This window comes from Amphiura filiformis, chromosome 14 (assembly GCF_039555335.1).
Source record: "Amphiura filiformis chromosome 14, Afil_fr2py, whole genome shotgun sequence".
Classification (NCBI taxonomy): Eukaryota; Metazoa; Echinodermata; class Ophiuroidea; order Amphilepidida; family Amphiuridae; genus Amphiura; species Amphiura filiformis.
The window spans coordinates 43,790,193-43,811,712 of record NC_092641.1 but is presented as its reverse complement, the minus strand read 5'-3'; the positions used below and the strand labels follow the sequence as shown (position 1 = coordinate 43,811,712).

The 21,520-nt window shown below is 36.6% G+C and overlaps 1 protein-coding gene across 1 annotated transcript in view; it reads right to left on the bottom strand.

The window, feature by feature from the left end:
• Positions 1-11,408: 11,408 nt before the first annotated feature.
• LOC140170149 (uncharacterized) overlaps positions 11,409-21,520 on the bottom strand; it is a 183,341-nt gene continuing 173,229 nt past the window's right edge. The window contains exons 2-4 of the mRNA XM_072193470.1: positions 13,683-13,739; positions 12,796-13,023; positions 11,409-12,033 (exon numbers count right to left, since the gene is read on the bottom strand). Of these exons, the coding sequence (XP_072049571.1) occupies positions 11,711-12,033; positions 12,796-13,023; positions 13,683-13,739 (608 nt within the window). The 3' untranslated portion in view covers positions 11,409-11,710. The remainder of the gene's footprint in view (positions 12,034-12,795; positions 13,024-13,682; positions 13,740-21,520) is intronic.

The window sequence follows — 21,520 nt, the reverse complement described above, 5'->3', positions numbered from 1 at the left end:
AGCAAATGAAGAGTTTGAGAACAATAGTCTGCATATTGTTATGCAGCATTGTTATGCTATAAATAATGGCTTGTTGATGGTACAACTCATTGATTGCTAATATCAAACTTGTCAAAGTAATTGTGATTGTATCACACAAGTAAATGAGACACATGGGGTTGTGAACTTAACACGGTTTGGAAATAAGCTCTTCAAATATTAAAGGAAGTTACATGTATATAAGTAGGACATTATGTTAACACACTGATTCTAAAGTTGTATTGACATGTTTAGTTGGAATTTCAAACAAATATTTTTCCATTTAAATACTTTTACACTATCCCAAACGGATGAAATAATTTAAATCTAATTTTATATCTGCTTATATACAGATTTGACATTTAATATGGAATATTTTTCGCAAAATTCCAAGACTGGTCTGGTAGAGGTCGGCATAAACGGCAAGGGCTAAATATTGATTGGGGTGTGTCGGGAGATGGTGTAAAATAATTGTTTGATAGAAAATGTGCTTTCCATATGTTTACACTATGGTGCTCATAATGTAGCGAATTAGCCTAAAATGGCGGATTTAGGGAGGCTGAATTATGAGCTTTGTGGGGGACACAATTTCGGATTTTATGCAACATGGTTCTGGTATTATCAAATTTATACGGGTTTGAGGTGATATTTCTTAAACTTCGTCAGCAACTGGCATTCATCACAGCTGAAATACGCTTACAATGTACCAAGTTTTTGAACAGAGGAGGAGCTTAAAAATAGGGCTCTTAAAGGCTGTACGTACTCAGAAAGTTTGAATGGCCCCCTGGGGTCAAATGTTATAAACTTACGATCCAAAAATAACTGCGCGGATTCCTGGTTGTCTAATGAACTCACACTGTGTCTTTGTGTACAGTAAGTTTATAACATTTGGCCCCAAGGATCTTTAAAAATTTCTGAGTGCGTACCACTTTTAAGTGCCATATTTTTAAAAGCTCCTCCCACTTTCAAAACTGGTAGATCACAGGTGCATTTCAGTTCTGACGAACACTTATTGGTATTTCGGTTCAGCAAAATCGCCTCAAAGCTCAATAAATTTGATGATATCAGAATAATGTTGCTCAAATTCAGAAATTTACCCCAACAAAAATCAAATTCAGTCTCCTTAAATCCGCCATTTTTTGGCTAATTCACAACATTATGAGCGCCATAATGTAAACTAATGGAAAGCACATTTTCTGTCAAACATTTATTTTACACCATCTCCCGACACACCCCAATCATTATTTAGCCCTTGCCGTTTATGCAGACCTCTACCATACCAGTCTTGGAATTTTGCAAAAAAGTATTCCATATTAAATGTCTGTAATAAGTCCATTGTATACATTCATTGTTAACTGCGAACCAGGAAAATGGAAACGTACTTTACCGTGGAACTTTTTGTCTACTAAACCTGTAGAGGGTGTCCCAATAAAAACAGAACCCTCATTGCGCCCTCTTTTTCGCATATTTCTGAAAAATGGATCAAATGTATTTTGGTATGTAAAAAAACCTTAAATCGTTAGCTTTAATAAACCAAAACAATTTTTTTCAATCGGTTCACAATTTTTTGAAGACATGCCCTCTTTAAGAAATATACCCGTTTTTTACTCTGTCCACGATGAGGTTTGGTTACATCAAAGATTAAAACGAAAAGATCACAGCATTAGGCTTTGGAACGCATTCACTATAAGAGAGGATCACCAGCTAGCCTCCAACATCTTGCAATTGATGCAATGAGGACCAAGGCTGAAACCTGTATTCATCAAGGAGGCAACCAGGTAGAGGGCAAAGCAGCACAGTAAACTCACTTCAGAAGAACCAAGGACATACCAAACAGCCCTTTTCAGTCTACCTTTTATTCCAAAAAGAGAAAATGACATGTTGTAAATAAAAAAAGAAAGCAAGAAACAACAAAGTGAGAAAGTAAGAAACATAATAAAACAAAAAAGCATAAATAACCAAGAAAAATAACATTAACTGCGAGTATAGCAAGAGAAGTCCCATCCCACATCAATTTTGCCGACAAGTTAATGACACTAAACACAATCCGTAGCCCATAGGCCCACCGGAAAGCCCATTCCCTAAATAAAGTTCGTTGTTTTGTGAAGTTATCATTGAGGAATGCTTGATATTCATGTATGGTACGTGTACTCCTTTTAATCTTTGAAGAAGCGAAACCTCCTCCGTGGACAGAGTGAAAAACGGGTACATTTCTTTAAAAGAGCATATCTTCAAAAGTGGTGAGCTGATTGAAATATTTCTTGCGGTTTATTAAGTTTACGAATAAAGGTTTCTTTACATATCAAAATATATTTGATTAACTGTTTAGAAAAAGGTGAAAAAGAGGGCACAATGAGGGTTCTGTTTTTATTGGGACACCCTGTATTATTATGATATGTTTTTTTTTCTCATTCTGGACACAACTAAATTTAGATCCTACTATATAGTGAAGGAGCACTATATAATATGTCCATGATATCTTAGAGTAATTTTACAATGTAGATTTGTCAGAGGTCGCATTCTAAAATATCAATTACCTTTTGGGAATCATTTGAATGAGCATACTACCAGCAAGTCTTGCGGAAGCAGCGGAGCAGGTCGTTTCTTACAATAAAGTCTCCGTCAATGAAAAAAGAAATATAAAACCTGAATTTAATTGTGAACCATCAATAATTGATAAATGTCAACTCTATAATTGCTTTTCATGCTCCAATTCAGACGACATATATTTGGTTTTAAGAAATTCGAAATTAATACGATGCAATAAGATTGATATCTGTGAGTAATTGTGACGCTTGAGAATATTGTTAATCATCATTCCTCGCATTGACCTTGTTGGTTTACTTCATATTAACATGTAACCAACAAAATGGACAAATGAAATGCTTTTAAAACACCTCTTGAAGCCCCCCGCAGATATGGATCTAATATGATGGCGTTCTTTGATTCGCTTTCCAAATAAAATGTCAATTGTACATGAATTGGTTCATGGTGAACCAGAAAAAGAAAAACGCACTTTATTGTCAAATTTGCTGTCACAACAAATCTGTTCTAGGATTAATATCAAAGAGTAATAACGACATATTTGAGAATAAGACATATTTCTAAACTAAAACATCGTTATATTCTTTCATCGCATTTGTATTTCACTTTCATCAATACAACCACCAAATGGACTGATCGTTCATCAGATTAAATGTCAAATAGAGCGAAAAACGCACTTTATTGTCAAATTAGCTGTCACACCAAATCTGCTATAGGCTGTAGATAAATTTTATACTCAGTCTGTTTTATTGTTAAAAAAATCTTGCAGACAAAAAATCCCTAGGCGTAAATATTGATCAGTTTCCTATAGTTGTGTGTTTCCTGTATCTGAATATTCGGTATTGTGTTGTATATAGTTGTGAGCGGATATTTTACTTTAGATACCGTCTTACATCTATGGATTCCGTTTAATACCTGCTTCGTTGGAAACACCAACAGAGAATCAACCTATACACCAGCAAGTCCCGCAGTAACAATTTCTTGTCGAATACGATAGGATTTCAGTCATAGGCACGTTAACACGGCTACAATAGGACTGGGGTTTTAACTTCCGGTCCAAATAGGTAGTCGAATTCGGAAGGCGACCATGCATTATAGTAGGCTTGAACAGGCACTGTCATAGTTTGGTTAGGGTTAGTTTAGGGTCAGGATTAGGGTTAGAGTTAGGGTTAGGATTAGGGTTATGAATATGCGTAGGGTTAGGACTAGCTTACACAAAATAATTGTTGTAGAGTGTTTTAATACAAAACGTTTTCATGACCTTTATAACCCGACAATTAATATTATTAAAATGTTTTTACCAAAACCAAAACCCAAAATATAACATGTTTAAAACGTTTTAACGTTTTGTGTTTGCTGGGAACGTATTCAACTGTCAAACATGCGGTTTCATTAAATACGAGTTCTTTGCTTTGGACATGTTTATTAAGTCTGATCTGGGTATGTGATAATTTCCCTTGAATTGACACCATACCATCAGATTAATATCTGTGAGTAATAGCGACGTCTTTTGACAATATGTTATATTTCTAAACATTGTCAATCATCTTTTGTTGTATTTTGTATTTTATATTTTATTTGTATTTTATCATTTATAACCAACAAAATGGGAGTTTATAATGTTTTTCAAGAACATTTCCAGGCGATTTGAATTTGATTGTAATCTTGAATTGCTCTCAAACTAAATGAAAAACTTGATTGTACATTCTTTGTTGATGGTGAACCAGGAATAGGAAAACAGCCTTTACTGTCAAACTTGCTGTCACAATAAATCGGTTCAATGTGTGTTTGCAGGTGTGCAGCGTTTGTAGGGGTGTGGGGGCGGGGGTGGTGTGCGTTGGTGGGATGTGTTTGTGTTACTGATGATATTAAAAAATATCTGCCTTCCAAACAAAAACCAAATATCTACCAATTTATTTTCTCAGAGATACGTATTTTTATCTTTACAAAACACTTGCCTCCTCCCAAGTAAGAGGCAGTATATGAAGAGTTTGTTTCAAAACGCGCTAACTTCAAAAGGCTGCTTTGTGTAAAATTTATTTGAAGATATTATTATTAACCTCCCACGTGCGAAGAAAGAAAAAATAAACATGAAAGATTGTTTTGTTCCAAAAGTAGCTAAATCAAATGGCAGTCATTTTAAAACTTTGCATTGAAACTTAAAAATGTTAAAATATAACAAGAAAAATTAAACACAAGGCAGATTTTGAAGTTAGCGCCTTTTGGAAACAAACTCTTCATATGCTATGTTATATTTATGTACAAATACTGCGTCTTACTTGGGATGGCTGCTCCCGTATGTATGCCATAGGTTCTCTGATCAGACAGACAATAACAGTCAAACCAAGACACAGTTTTATTAAACACGTAATTCAATATTGTTATTATTGCCCCGTACCTTATACATAATACATATATATATCTTGCGTAACAACTTACAGCACTTTCATATATTCATTTTATACATAGCAATGCATAAAACAAAACCATAGTAGTAAACAGTGAACAACGTAACACGGTATTTAGACAGGTCGTTCACATACGCTTTCTATAAATAATGTCTACTTTACAAAAACACTCTGTTCTTGTTGAGTTTTTCTTACGTCCCCACATCAAAATTTTCTTCAATAAACATGATAAAGATTTGTTTTGATAAGAAAAAAAAACTTGTCATTTAAGTTTTTATTTTGGTGAGATGGGACAGATGGACAAAAATCTCCACAATGTTCGACAAGGGAGGAAAGAGCATGAAACCTCCCTCCCCGAAACGTTTGATTGTTTTTCATTTTATTTTATGTCTTCATTAGGCATCAAACATAAAAAAAATGGGATAAAACGTTACGCAAATGCATGTGCTTTTTGTCCAAATTAACCACATATTTGGTCATTTTTGCTTTACGAATTGCACAGTTTTCTATAAACCTTTCATTCAAGGAAAGTTATTCTGGTAGCAAAAACGCCTCATTCATTCGGCTTCACGGATTTTACACCAAACTCCATCTCCCATTGAAGGAGAAATCTACGCCACTGGTAGAGACTGAGAGAGAAAATACAATGACGAGACACGGGCAGCAAAAAGAGACAGTGACACAGCGAGGAGGAAAGATACAGATAAACAAAGAGTCGACAAAGAGTTAAAAAGCAAAATAAAAAGAGACATAGGAGCTACTATCTGCTCTTGGCTTCTCTGGAAAGATGTTAGCATGGTTAGCTGACTACCTCTCGAACCGCTCCATGAAGGTTATATTGAATGGCAAATTGTCCAGTCTGAAGCGGATCAATGCTGGTGTCCCACAAGGATCCATCATTGTTCCTCTCCTGTTTGTAATATTCATTGATGACACATAACCTAAGACAGATAGACAGACATAACTACAGAGACAGATAGACAAGCAGAGACTGAAAGAAAACAAAGAGACGTAAAGACAGGAAGACAAAGAGAGAGAGAGAGAGAGAGTTAGAGAGAGGGAGAGAGAGAGGGGGGGGGGAGAGAGAAGAGAGAGAGAGAGAGAGAGAGAGAGAGAGAGTCAGACAGCGTAGGATGGAAAGAGAGACAAAGACAGAGAGAGAGATTGAAGTAAGTAGTGTTTGATGATACCAGAAAATCCTCTTTAAAATTATGCCAAGTACTGCAGTACAGATGATTAAAATGTCACATGGTTTATTATGCTGGGAATTTGTATAAATTTTGAATGTGTCGCCAGAATACTCTCTAAAGATAAAAGAATTGGGTTAACAACACTTATGCTCAGCATAAAATGTCAAAGACTACGTGCTCTTTGTGTATCTAGTTTTGTGGGCCTATATTATTGCTGTTTTCACTACTTTTCATTTTCTTTTCAATTTGTATTATAATCATTCGAAAGAAAAGACATGTACACAAAAAACAATTTAGCGCACACCAAATGTGATATATCAGCCTTAAATCAATTAAAATTTACAATTACAAAATATAAACCATCTCAAAAATAAATATTTACAATATTAACAGCCTATTTACATTATCTACATCTGTTGGTGTTATGGGAGTTTGAAAAAGTATTGGAAATTGAGGTTCGGTCATATTTTAAATATGACCAAAACAAAGCGGTTTGTGAAGGAAAGGATCTATTTTCTTATCATTTTCTGTTATATAATTGACTTATTGTTAGATATTTTGGCGACCATTTTGAAAAGCGCCTTCTATCTCGAGGAATTTGGCTAGGTAAGTGAAACTTGGTCCAAAATACTACGAAAGGGATTTTTCTTATTTCGTTACAGGATTCAGTTTTATGGCCTAAACTATACTATATTATGGGTATTGTCGATTCCGCATGATTTGTTTTTTGACACTCTTGCAAATTTCAGATGTAGAATACACCCTTTATATTATAATATATATATATATGTTTTTATATCTGTTTTAAATATTATTGTTTCATAATGTGTATATTACATTGCTTGTATTTTCTTGCCAATTCAGTTCGTTATATTTTATTGTATTCTGGCGCTTAGAGGCCGCATTTGCGTGTATTAGTGCGCCTTTTAGAAATCTCGTTTTATTATTATTATTATTATTATAATGCAGGGTGCTCACGGATTCTCGATGACTTTTCAATGACCTAATTATATAAAATGCCAGATCTAGAGATACTACAACATACTAGAAATCGGTTAATTTCAAATGAGATTACCTGAATGGGGGATTCCATTTGAAATATACACATATTAGGGTCACGTTTCCACAGGGGGTGTATGAATTTAAACTATCATCCCAAACACTGGTGCTTTTCCTCCGCCTCTCTTTTACACTCTTGGTTTTTTTTACAAACTTTGATTTATCACTTGAAATTTCTGTGACCGTAACCATAACATTTGACCTTTCTCTAAATTACCATTACCAAAATCAAAATTCTAAAACTTTTCCAACTTGCGATCGAATTCGACCAGCTGTGTTTTACATATTGATCCATAAAAGTTTCACAAGTTTATTTAAGAATATTATCTTTCAAATCAAGAAACCAAGTTTGCCAAATCGAAAACCAGGTTTGTTTGAAAAGCCACCTTTGTTAATGGTAATTATTCTGAACTTAATAAAGTTTGATCACACATCAAAGCCATTTAGTGGTAATTATTCCGAACTTAACAAGTTTGATCACAAAACAAAACGACTTAATTATAATTATTATTCCGAACATAACCAAGTTTGATCACACAACAAAACGACTTAGTGCAATTTTTCCGACCTTAACAAATTTGATCACACAACAAAACGACCTTGTGCTAATTATTCCAAACTTAACAAGTGTAATCACAAAACAAAACGACTTAGTGCTAATTATTCCGAACTGAACAAGTATGATCACACAAGAAACCGAAATAATGCTGATTATTCCGAACTTATTATAATAAGTTCGGAATAATCAGCACTATTCCGGTTTCTTGTATGATCATACTTAAAGGAGTATTTCGCGATCCTAGCATCCTCTTTTTATGATAGTTTTCAGTACATATCCACGAAAAAAGCATATTCCCAAAATTTCAGTTGATTCCGATATTGCGTTTGCGAGTTATGCATGATTATGTGTATTACACTGCTCCATAGACAATACGTTGTAATTTCGTTCTGGTGCACCAGAACGAAATTCAAATTTCATGATATCTTTGCTAAACGAATTAATCTGCAAGAAATATTTTGTACATAAATATTATGTAGCCAGAGGTTTCCAGTGATATAAAAATCTCAACTTTTTTTGAGAAAAGTGGGTGGACGAGTCTGTGGATCACGAAAGGTTTGATCAGACAACAAAACGACTTAGTGATAATTATTCCGAACTTAACAAGTTTGATCACACAACAACCACTTTCAAATATTTCAACGAAATTACAGAATAAAGTTCAGTTTACAAAATATTTAGAAACATGTTTGAAAATACGAGTGTACAAAAGTGCTTATTATTTTGAAAAAGAAAAACACACGATCACAATACTATATATTTTCAGAATACATTTTTTTGCATCCTATATAACTTCGTACATACCCTTGCGGTGCAACTAATTCACCACTTAACAGAAATTGTCTAGTAGTAGTGGTGGATTTGTTCGGACAAATTGTATTACACACACATTAAATTATGGTGTCACTATAGGCTGTAAACATATTATGCTCGACTTGGTCTCGCCCAATATTTTAAAAACTCAAAGCTCGATCGACAAATTTTAGTATTGTACTTAATTCATCCAATTTTACATCAAACTCAGAAGTTTCCATTCATTTTCTTAACTGTGACCGTCCACGTCGAAACGCTCGTAAAGTCGGTCCCTGGTCAATTTTGTTTTCTTCCGTGTTTAGAAAATATATATCATAAGCTTTACAATGATAAATCATTTGACTTCAAACAATATCCAGAAGCGGAGTTATGGCTAAAACTTTGCTCCTTCAGTAAAAGGCTACATTATTTTGGGGCAGCATTATTTCTCTTTTTCCACATCGCTGGTATTACATATCAAATTTTCATAATTGGCGGTCACTTCAAATCATCCCCAAGTCAACGAGGTTCAGGAATGTCCTCTCATTGTTGATTGTTAGTTAACCCACCACTTGAACATGTTTTGGCCAAAGCAAACAAAGACTAGAGCTATTTACTCACTCTATACATAAGTATAAGCTTATTATCCTCTTCAACAACATGATTAAAGATTGGCGTTTGACTGACACTAAAATGAGAAACATGTAGGACAATTATTAGGTAAATATGAATACAACCTTTATGCACATTTTGCACTGTAACTCGAAATACAATTTGCCGACTTTACGAGCGGTTTGAGATGGATGGTCACAACTGTACATTTTAAAATGTTTATCATGCCCCCTTGTTCGTTAGTTATAGCACCATTTCAGGTATTCGTAGTAAGGAAGAGAAAACATATAGCTATAGACGAATCTAAATTCACGCATTCCTACACCTGACTAGCAGCTTTAGCTTTAGTTGGGTAGCCGTCGGCTACAATGCACTCAAAATGTGAAATGATTCGGCCTTGGCGGAAATTTTAAACTGCATTCCATCACCCGTTTTACACCTTAATACATAATAATCGGATTAACTACACACGGTATCTATGCTTTGATGTACTTCTCGTCCTTGCATCTTCTCTAGGTGTTAGGTGGCTTTTATTTGCACAATTGGACGCTCAAAGCACCAGGTTGGTGCAAGCGGCTACCCAAAGATGTCCGACCAAATCCTGACCATGACTTGGCTACTTGGATTCGTCTATAGTCCGAATTCCAAAACAAAACAGAATACGATAGTTATTTCAAATCAAATAATCAAAACTATTTCTTAAGTTTTAACGTATGCACAAATTTTGACATTCGCTTTAATTATCATAACCTATCATGTACAACAAAAATAACTTTACAGTTTATTCCCATTATCCCAATATTTACACTAATATTTCATCGGAATGCATGTTTAGTATAAAACGTCATATACAGTGCATAAAATATACAAAAGCTTCAAAACAATATAATATAATAGAGCCTATATTTGTATAATTGAAGACCGAATTAAAAAGACTAGTTTGCGTCTGACGTCAGGGCAAAGGCGCGACGTGATTGGTTGTTGACATTTTTGGTCTGGTTGACAGGACGTCATACGCAAACTAGTCTTTTAATTTGGTCTTCAATTATTATCATAACCACATACAGTCATGACTTTATGCATATGAGTCATGTCTAGTTTAGAGACATAGGAAATTGCGATAAGACACGACTCGAAGCATTAGTGACTTGTTAGAAGTCACTTATTCAATAATGTGTCTTTAATTAGGACATGAAGTAAGACATGTCCCATTCTGATCCTATAATTAAGACATGACTTAAGGCTAGCTACATACTTTGTTGATGTCTTATAGCTAGTTATGTCTTGGATAAGGACATAGCTCAAAGTCCTGTCTTTCCACAAGCCATGTCTCCATGCAAGACATGACTTGCATAGGGACATGGCTAAAAAGTGGCTTCAAAGTCGCGTCTTAAAATAGTGTCCTCAGGTAAGACACAATTTTTGCAGTGTATCTATTGTTATTCATTCCCCATCTAAAAAGTACCACAAACAGGTATTTGAGAGTAAAAATGAATACCTCAGATGACAAGATTAGGCTATTCCACTTAAAAACCACACTTCCCCTGTGGAAGGTATAGCTAAAGTCTGCTACAGAGGGGGTATCAATTTTGAATAGAATAGACAATTGGGTAACTTCCAGTTGTGGAAGATATAGGTAAAGCCATAATACAGGGGTTTCAAAATGATTACCTCTGACCAATTACATATGATAAACATACTCCCCCTTTGGGAGATATTTTCAAAATCTTCCACAGGGGTAGTGTCGATTTTAACTGGAATAGCCCATTAGCTACGTAGTTTGATATTTCGTGGTCGGTTTCTTCCGGGCATTCAAATAGTACAGTTCAAATATATCAGTTGCCTCGCAGATATCCACAATACACAATGGTAACTCAGTTCGTTAGTCGCGATCAGCTATGTGATATCCTTTATATATGACCATAATTGTTTATGTTGCTGCTAATTGTTTCCATATTACGGTAATGTATCATTTCATTTCAAAACGGCTCATCGGTCTGCAACACTCCGAGATATAACGCGTTACAATCCGACTCACATCCATCATAAATATGTTTATAGAAGTATGGCGTCAAGTTTAATAGCGGTACAGCTACCCAACAAAAACAAACCGTTTAGAAAAAACGTTTTATTGTCGTGTTATATAAAGGATATAAACGTTTTAATAACCTTCCAAAAAACACTTTGGAAAACTAATGTCGATGCCGAACATTTTAACATAATGCTATTAAAGAGTTGACAAAAATGTTTTGCAAAAATTTTTGTCAAATATATTTTACACTAACATTGTGACAACATTCTTCGTTTCTTATAATCCGACATTAAACGTTATTAAAACGTTTGGAATAAAACTTGTGTTTGCTGGGTATATACCGGAACTTGCGGTATTTGACGTGTCATTTCATATACACATAAAGAAATTGTGAATTTGCTTCTAATTTCTTATGTCAAATGATTCTTCACATAATATCTAAGGTACAAAAAATATTTACATTCTCTGATATGATCAAAGTATCATGGAGCAGAGGCTATAAACCAATCAAAAGCGTTCTTATTACCATAGCATATATGAATATTTGCAGACTCCAGCACAGTCTTGTACTGCTTGATGGATAATACAAATCGTCATCATTACAAAAGTTATTATCGCAAAAACACACGGAACCATCGAAAGTCACTTTGATACCATAGTCCTGAGGTATATCAGTAGGAGTACTTCTCCGGCGATAGGGTTTAGCTTGTGTGTATTGCGACGCTTCTAGTCCGTGTATACACGAATTGCTCGGCGGATTAAGTATGGGAATGTATTCACAATGTCGGGAAAACGAACTGAAGGGTATATTATTCGAAGCTGTAGAGAGTAAAGAGAACAAGATTATATTAATTGTATTTTGTGGCTTTAAAACTTAACATCATCACTATGCATTATGTGCACTGTTGGAGTTAATTATCGACATACCGTAAAAATTCGCCTAATGGCGCACATGAGCTTCTTTGCCTTAGGGTAAATTTAACGTAAAAATAGAGAGTCCCTTCCTCTGAAGATCCCATCAAGAGTTAAGGGTCCTTGTCCTGATTTCTGATAGAATTTTTACGGGAGGCTACACGTTGTTTGGGCCTAAAATTCCAGTTATGTCAAGGGAGCCCATATGCGCCATTAGCCAAATCTTTGCGTTATTCCGGTTATAATTAGTACACTGATGGAGCTAATTATCGTCCTATTACGGTAATGGAGAATTATTTCTTAAAACAATACCAAACAATTTCTTGTATAACTGATGCGGCTAATTATTGACACATTACGGTAATATTTTGTATAATGTTGCAGCCAGTTACCTACATGCAACGGTGATGCGGATTGCGGATCGAGTCACTTCTTCAAAATGTGTTCAGAAATGTTTCCATATACAAACAGATACACTCCTCCCCTCTGCATATACCTCCCCACACTCACACACTGCACCACCACCCTCTTCCCACAAACAAATATACACTTACCCCGGACACACACACCCCCACGCACCCACAGACAGATGGACGTACATAGACAAACACCCGGGCAATCATATGGATAGAGAGACAGACTTGGCAGACAGAAAGACGGACAACTTACCAACAGAGAAATATAGCAATCCACGTTGTATGGCACACCTGGCATGATACCCTGGTTTTGGCGGGCAATCCACGTGCGTAACATTTGTATGATTTCCCATCATACATGTAAACAGTTGTGTTTGATATCCTTGTATTGCATAATCTTCATTGATGGTTAATAAATAACTCCATACTTTGCTCTGTATTGGTGCATTTGCTGAACACGAATAGCATTTTAAACAGGTCACTGAAATTGTAAAATGAAAAGACATAATGTGTTAAATATCTATAGTGAATATGGGGCACCTGATATAAACGATTCTTTTCGGAGCCACCAATCTTTTAGTCCGCGTGTTTACAAAGTGTAACCAAGTGACAGGGGAGGGCAATATTTCTAAATGACGTGCCAAAATGTTGCTTGTCCCACCTTAAGCGTACCAAAAACACCTTCCCCGAAGTAGCAAATTGGGTGATGCATTTGGAATCATTTCAAAGAGGTTGATGATCTTCTTTGTAGTGAAGAATTTACGAATTTACAATAAGCAGAATGAACGATAAGGATGTCCGTCACGTGCATGTTCTTTAGGTGGTTCTGTAAACAGCTGTCGAGCCCGCCAAAAGGTTTTGATAGCTCTAAAAAGAGCCGATAAGACAGTCAGAAAGACGAGTTGACGGCTCAGCACATTTAGCCAATAAAGATACTGCTTCATCAGCCAACAATAGTAAACATTTGTTAGTCTATCAGAAGATGACAGTGTCTGGCAGCGAGAAAGAGTTTACATCGCAGTTTCCGGTTTCTACAAATTGAGTCTTGAGAGGTAACAATTATTTTGATACAACCTTTGTACATGGTTTGGTTTTATTATGGAAATAAATTTGAAGGTTATCGCCAATTTTGTTACTTACCTATAGATACCATGAAAACTAAGAAGACAAAACCAAGTATCACCACTTGTGTTGAACCTGCAAAGAAAGAACAGAGAAGTATAATATTAATGATGCGTTGTGGATAATAAAACAAAACAATACATGACAATGACATCAGTGGTAATTTGATAGCAAATCTGGATCTCGTTTTGTTCTTTTATTTTTTGACATTATTCGTGATTTCTACATAATGCCAAATAACAAATGACCATAAACCGTCTAAAGCCCGGTGGATAGTTGAGCGAATTTATCGTAGAGATTTTTGACCAGAGACTTCCCGCACGAGAATAATGACATTGCTAGCAAGTTCAGCGATTCTTACTGGCAAGACTAGAAACGGGTCCAGCGAGAATCGCAAGAGTTGATCTGTGTTCTACTTTTGCGATAAATTTTGGTGTTACAAAACTTCTATCGAATAAATAAATTATTTATAGCGCTTGCAGTCCGCATTGACTGACATTAGAGAATCCGAGTTATCTTATCAAGAAAAACCGTATCAATGCCTTATTTACCATACGCAGGAAATATTGAATGTGAGCACTTTCTAGTAATGGATTGGAATTCGATTTCAACGTGAACGAGCAAGCAAGAGCATATACTGCCATCTTCTCTTTCGATAGTTCCCTCGAGAAAATCTTTTAGTTTGAAAGTCAAGTCAATCTTCTACTTTTAGAGAATATTTTTCAGATGTGTAGAGAAAGAAAAGATCGAAAACGAAGCCTTGAATACCAACACACACGCACATTTGTATCGCTCCTTTTATCTTGACATTTGTCGTCATATAGCGAGAGGCGAAACGTACCCGAAGCTGGATTCAAGCTCGGTTCGCCTTTCAGAACAAATTCTAGTAATATTAGTGTCATTGACTTATATTCCCGGGGAGAAGCTAGCATAAAGTTATCGGAGAAAAAAGGTTTCTTTTCCTATACATTTGTTCTTCATGTTATGCGGGGATGTGCATATACTCGTATGTAAGTCATCAAACCTAAAGTAGGCTTATATGCCCACAGAACATTTGATTTAAGACCAACAGCACACAGTTCATGCATATAATTTATCTAGTAGTAACTTTGTATAATCAAATTTAGCCAAGAATGGTGCATTAAGTTACCAGTGACATTCACGTAATGTTACCTTAATAAGGCGAGTATTTACTGCTCGACTAAAACGAACCTAACGGGCGTCTGCATATGTAATTGGTAAGTCACGTAAACTGTATGTGCCTGGGTAGAGTTTGTGATTTATGCTTTTACATACTTGCTTAAAAACCTTGTATTGAAGTAAAATTGTATACAAACATGCGATTTTCGCTGATTTTTGTTTTTATAAATTAAAGAAAAGAACCAATCTACTCCAAATCCCAAATTAAGTTTTAACTTTGATTTCTTAACAGATATTGATGTTTTACTTAGGGATGACAGTGAAATATATTGCGTATATAGAAAACTTTCATAGTAAGTGATTAACCGACAAGTGGAAGATCACGCTATGAGAGTTGCGCGTGTGTATCGTGTTACTATTCTGGCATTATAAGTATGTTTTCTTTATGTCTTCAAGCGTTAAAGTAAATATTTAACCCAAAGGTAACTATGTAGGAGTATTGTCTTCATAAAACTTGATTTTAAATGTTCCTGACAACAAACCGAGTACCGATAAATCAAGCATGTCAATGTTAATTCTAATACTCTCATACGCAATGTATAGAAATAATGTTACTCAAGTTCATTCGGTGTATCACTCATAACGCCACCATTCTTCTCACATTATAGTTAAAGGAAATCTGTACCATAAACTAATCAATGGCTAATATAGTTATATACCCCTAAATTAAACATACCAGACGATCTATATGAATTTCGGAATATTCCTAACAAAGAAAAAGCACTTTTAATCCTTCGTTTCTGCGATTCATGGAAGCCGCCATGATAGCTGCTTGCGAATCCTTTCTGCCACAAGCGGTAGTGTAACCTTTCACACAGACCCGCGGCGAGCGTGTGTTGCTATGGCATTCGCGACCCCACAGCGAATTTTGGTTTTTAGTGCTGTTTTTACTTTTCGTTCTCAAAAGACATTGTTGATCATAAATATTACTTAAAATACATTTTTTTATGTTCTTCTGTAGTTTTATGGGTAAAAATTGTCGCGTTTTCTTTTGAACGAATGTTGAATCTGAACTTTGGTAGTATTCGCTTCGTGTCACCAAAGTTCACGAGGGACGAGGCTGGTGGCACGGATTTCGCTGGTTTCAAAATCGGGGTACCGTTACAGCGTAATAAAATACATCGGGTATCAATATGGCCGCGACCATGGATTACAAACTGATCGCTGATTGTCGTAAGGAATTAAGAATTTCTCCTTTATTTGGACGTATATAAGCTTGGGACTTTTACTGTTTGTCGTTTTTATTATTACTGCAACTATATAGCCATTGATTAGTTTATGGTACAGATTTCCTTTAAGTCTAGACATCGTTTCAATTATCAGTTTTAAGTAGCATTTTGAACACAACAACGTTAAAGTTGATGTTAATTTGGGATGCATTCAAATATGATGTATTTGACCCTACGACCCTCATAGTCACATGACATTGAAGTATTTTCGATTTTTGAAACCTGCATTACCTTTTGGCAAACTACAATGCACGGGTGTTTGATAGCATGTAAAACTATGTAATCTTTAAGAAAGGTGAACACTGATGGCGCTATTTATCTTAAATCGTGTTTGCATCTTTACAAGGGGTAGACACTGGTATAATGGCATTAGAAAAAGGGTAACAAATAACAACGAAATTTTCAAAAAACTTTTTATCATGAAATGTTAGGAATAACTTATAATATTTGACTAAATTAAGTTTAAAATATATGTAAATAGCGCCCTCAATTTTCACACAAATATAAAGTTTATAGAATAAAAGACACACAAAAAAAGCAGAAAAAGATGAATAAGTTGGAAAAGAAACAAAAATCTTTGTTAATAAGAACTGGAAATATATGTACATATTAGTGTGATATAGTTATTGGTATTGTCCAGGTATAGAATTGAACATTATATATTGTTTTGTTTGAAAATTTAATAAAGTATCACATCAAACAACTGTGAATGTAGGGCACTTTTCAGATTTCACTAGAATATTCAATAAATAAATTTACATTTAGTTACGGCAACAATAGCTGATGCATAGCGCAAATATATTTGAGGTAAGTAGTCAAGTGTGATTTCATTATTTAATCAAGACCGTCTCTTTATTTAAAAAAGATAAAAGCGAGACGAATATAATTGTTTGTATAATATCCACAATACTTCAAGGTATATATTATTAAGATACTGAATATGTTAAGATTTAACATTCCACGCCGCTCATCTATTTCCCGCGATATTCAGCTCTAAATGGTTACATTCCCCAGTGAAATAATTAGCTCGGGTGCATCTAATGACTACATTTGGAATGTACATTAAGTATGCTTAAGGTGCACCACATCTGCTGTCTTGTGCCTACTTTGAGGTTATGCTTTTCTCGTCTTATGCCTTGGGTACACGATTGGCTAGAGCTACCCAGAGCTGTGGACTGCTCATGTTTAGATCACACCTTGATTTGTGCATTTTATGTCTTGGCTTTATGCCTTTGCCGTACGAAGAAGTATCCCCAACCGAATTGAATATCGCAGTGAGAATGAAAGCAATGACTTATTTCAGCAATGTATATTATAGCCTTATATCTATCAAGTTGTTGAAGCTATCTTCATAAATTCAATCATAAATAAAACCTGTTTAATTTCAAGGTCATATTAACTAAAATTATTACAATATAGAGCATGAGTTGATTAAAGTTTAAGACATAATGTGTGTCGATTTGAGCGACATATGTCGATTTAAGCAACAGTATAGTAGCTTACAAGGATATAATAAATGCTCAAACATTTGGCCTGAAGTAAGCTTTATTAAAAATTATTATTTAAACTTTATTATACAAACAGGATATAGCAAGCGAAGGACAGAGTTCTCCCAACATGACGCACATTAAGGCATACTACATCAGAGACAATTGTGCCAAAATGTAGTCGGTGTATGCATCCGCGTATTTTTTTTGGGGGGGGGGGGTCTTTGGGGGCGCCAGCCCCCCGGGGAAAAAAACGGGGCGGCAAAAAAAGGGAGAGGAGAGGAGAGGAGGGGAGAGGGGAGGGGAGAGGAGAGGAGAAAAGAAAAAAGAAGAAAAGAGTAGGAAAGAAAAAAAAGGAAAAAGAAGAAAAAAAAATCACATTTTAGTAGGGTGGCGTGTAATCAGGCAATAATATGCCTACAGGGTGACCTATCACAAGGCGGGCGGCTTGTGAGACGGCACATACAAGGAGGGCGACTTGTAACCAGGACAAAAGTAGAAGGAGGGAGGAGAAAAAAACGCTTGTTGGTCATCTATAGGGTGGCACATCATGACTTGTAAACAGGAGAAAATAGGGGGTGAAAAGGTAAATCACACTTTTTTGACTATATGGGTCTGCACTACAAGGAGGGTGGCTTGTGAGGCAGCACACAGAAGTATAGGGGATTGGGGGGGCGGGCGGCACATATAAGCAAGGCGGCTTGTAACAAGGAAAAAAGTAAAATGGAGAGAAAAACGCTTGTCAGCCACCTATTTATAGGGCCGCACATGTTGGCATGTAACCAAGACAAAGGGCGGCGGAAAAGCGCAACAGGCGTTATAAAAAATAAAGAGGGCGGCTTGTGAGGCGGCACATATAAGAAGGGCGACTTGTAACCAGGACAAAAGTAGAGGGAGGGAAGAGAGAAAAACGCTTGTTGGTCATAGGGCGGCACATCGTGACTTGCAACCAGGAGAAAGGAGGGGGTGATAAGGTCGATCACCCTTTTTGACTATATGGGTCTGCACTACAAGGAGGGTGGCTTGTGAGGCAGCACACAGAAGTATAGGGGATTTGGGGGCGGCACATATAAGCAAGGCGGCTTGTAACGAGGAAAAAAGTAAAATGGAGAGAAAAACGATTGTCAGCCACCTATTTATAGGGCCGCACATGTTGGCATATAACCAAGCAAAAGGGGCGGCGGAAAAGCACAACAGGCGTTATAAATATAGGTGAAGGAGGGCGGCTTGTGAGGTGGCACATACAAGGAGGGCGATTTGTAACCAGGACAAAATTAGAGGGAGGGAGGAGAGAAAAAAACCTTGTCAGTCACCTATTTATAGGGCCGCACATGTTGGCATGTAACCAAGAGAAAGGGGCGGCAGAAAAGCACTACAGGCGTTATAAATATAGCTGAAAAGAGGGAGTGAATAACGGTATATCACGCTGTGTAACTATGGGCCTACACTGTGACACATAGAAGGAAGGTGGCTTGTGGGCGGCACTACATAAAAGTAAGGTGGCTTATGGGGCGGCACATTATAAGGAAGATGGCTTAATATAACCCGGGCTTATAACCATGCAGGAATAGAAAAAGCAGATGAAGGAGAGAAAACCGCATATATATGGTGGCTTTCAACAGTCGCGTAATGACGGTGGCAGAGGGGGGGGGGCACATGCCTTGGGCGCCACCCTTAGGGGGCGTCGAATTGATATATTCAACGTCGATTCTGCGCCCCTCCTAGCGATGAAAGTCAAAATTTTCGCGCAGTTCGCACGCAATTGAGCACAAGTTCATTTGAGAGATCAATTTACAATATTCAACTTCATTATAACCAAAATTAATCAGTGATATGTCATATTTGTGCAAATCTTCGCGCGCTCCGAGAGCACTTGTTTCAAGGATTGGGGAGGGGCGCCATTATGTATCCTTTGCCCTGGGCGCCACAACCCTAGCTACGCCACTGGCTTTCAACTAGCACTGAGAGAAGAGGGTAGAAGGAGAGGAAAATCAACGCCATGACCATTGCGTAACTAAAGAAGTCAACGGGGAACTTGCCGCCCTACGTTGGATTCAGCGCCTCTTTAATGAATTTTGAGCCCACGTCTGAAAATCCAAATTTCAACAAAACGAATCATTATGAGACTATTATTTTGCTTTAATCATTAAAACTAAGGAGTCAAAAGGAACTTGCCGCCTGTATTGGAATCAGCACCCTTTGGTGGATTTTGAGCCCCTTCCATAATGCAAGCGGCAAAAATGTTTCCGCGCCTCTTGCGAATTAAAAAAGTAATCCTTATCTGCTTATGATGTTTTTTTCATAGCCAATATTTTCAGAGGGTAGAAAAACATATAGCGCCGTGCCATTATAGCGTTGCATATAGATGCATTCAGCGCCCCTGATGGATTGCGAGCCCTTTCGGAGAGGCGGAATTCTGAATTTTCGTCAATCCCGGGGGACAGGGTTCATGTCCCCTTCACATTTTTGGATGGGGGAACACAATATCAAATGGTCTCCCCCACAGGGCATCTAGGCGTAGATCCCAGGGGGAATGGGGGTTAAATCCCCAATGTATTAATAGGGGATGGTCCATACAATCACCCTCCATGTTGACACCTGTATGTGGGTTTCTGACCAAATTAACCATAAACCTAAAAAGTGCCAAATTTTGCGCGCTTCGCGCGAATTATTTTATTCCACTTTTGTACCATACTTTAGCAGTTTAGCTTCAATATATGGTAAATTTTTCTCGCGCTTCGAGCGCAATTGTACCATAAACTGATTTTGTCACTGAAAGGCTCTGGATTCACTGTACTTTTCCACCCCCCCCCCCATTGTTAAAAAGAAATCTACGCCACTGTCCATAGGGCAGTACCCTCCTTGTTCAGTCAATGTGACAAAATTTACGATTTGCATCTTCCTTTTGGTCTAATTTAACCCAAATTTAAGCCCATTTTGAAACATTAAGTATTAAAATGCCAAATTACCGCGCGCTTTGCGCTCATTTATCTCGGCAGACCCATTCTGTGAGTAGATCTGTGAGACGCCCCATTAGAAATTCCTTTCTTTTGTCATCTCAAACTTGAACACAATCACGAATCTCAAAAATGAGAATCATAATTCCATCCTTCCAATTATGTAAATCATAAAAATACTATATGACAGCTCTGGTGCCTGGAATAAGTATAAAACTCATGAGCTGAATCAAAGTACCGGGATTAAATTAACCAAATGTTGTAAAAGGCCTATACATCCTCCTTTGGCGCAATTGTCCGTTATTGTGTTCATTTTAGCATTGAAATTGCACATTTTCCCCGCATTTGTCCCGGAAAAGTAGGCCTAGTAAATCAGTGGGACGTAGTAAGCAATGATAATAGTGTGATGCACCATCACAAATGGCTTCATATTTGAACCTTCATTTGGCAAAATTGTTCAACTTTTCTCTACTCAGACACCCCTCTGCGTATGGATAAACAAGTGAAAATGATGCACTAAATGGCTTCAATTTGGAACTTCATTTGGCAAAATTTTCAAACTTCTGAGGGGGTGGGGCATCACTCCTCAGACAAAAAACCCATTATGAATGAATAAACAAGTGAAAATGATGCACCAAATAACATCGATTCTGATCTTCATTTGGCAAAATTGTCTAACTTCTATGGCTTATGGATAAACATCTAAAAAATGGTTAAACAAGTGAAAAATGATGCACCAGATGGCTTCATTTTGGACCTTCATTTGGCAAAATTGTACAATTTCGGAGGGGGAAATTCCCCTCAGATACTCCTCTGCTTATGGACAAACAACTTAAAAATGATACACCAAATGGCTTCAATTACAACAAATGCCAAAATGTTCCAACTCCCTCCAGCTTATGGATAAAGAAGTAAAAAGTGATGCACCAAACGGTTTCAATTTGGATCTTCATTTGGCAAAATTGTATGAGGGGGGAACATCC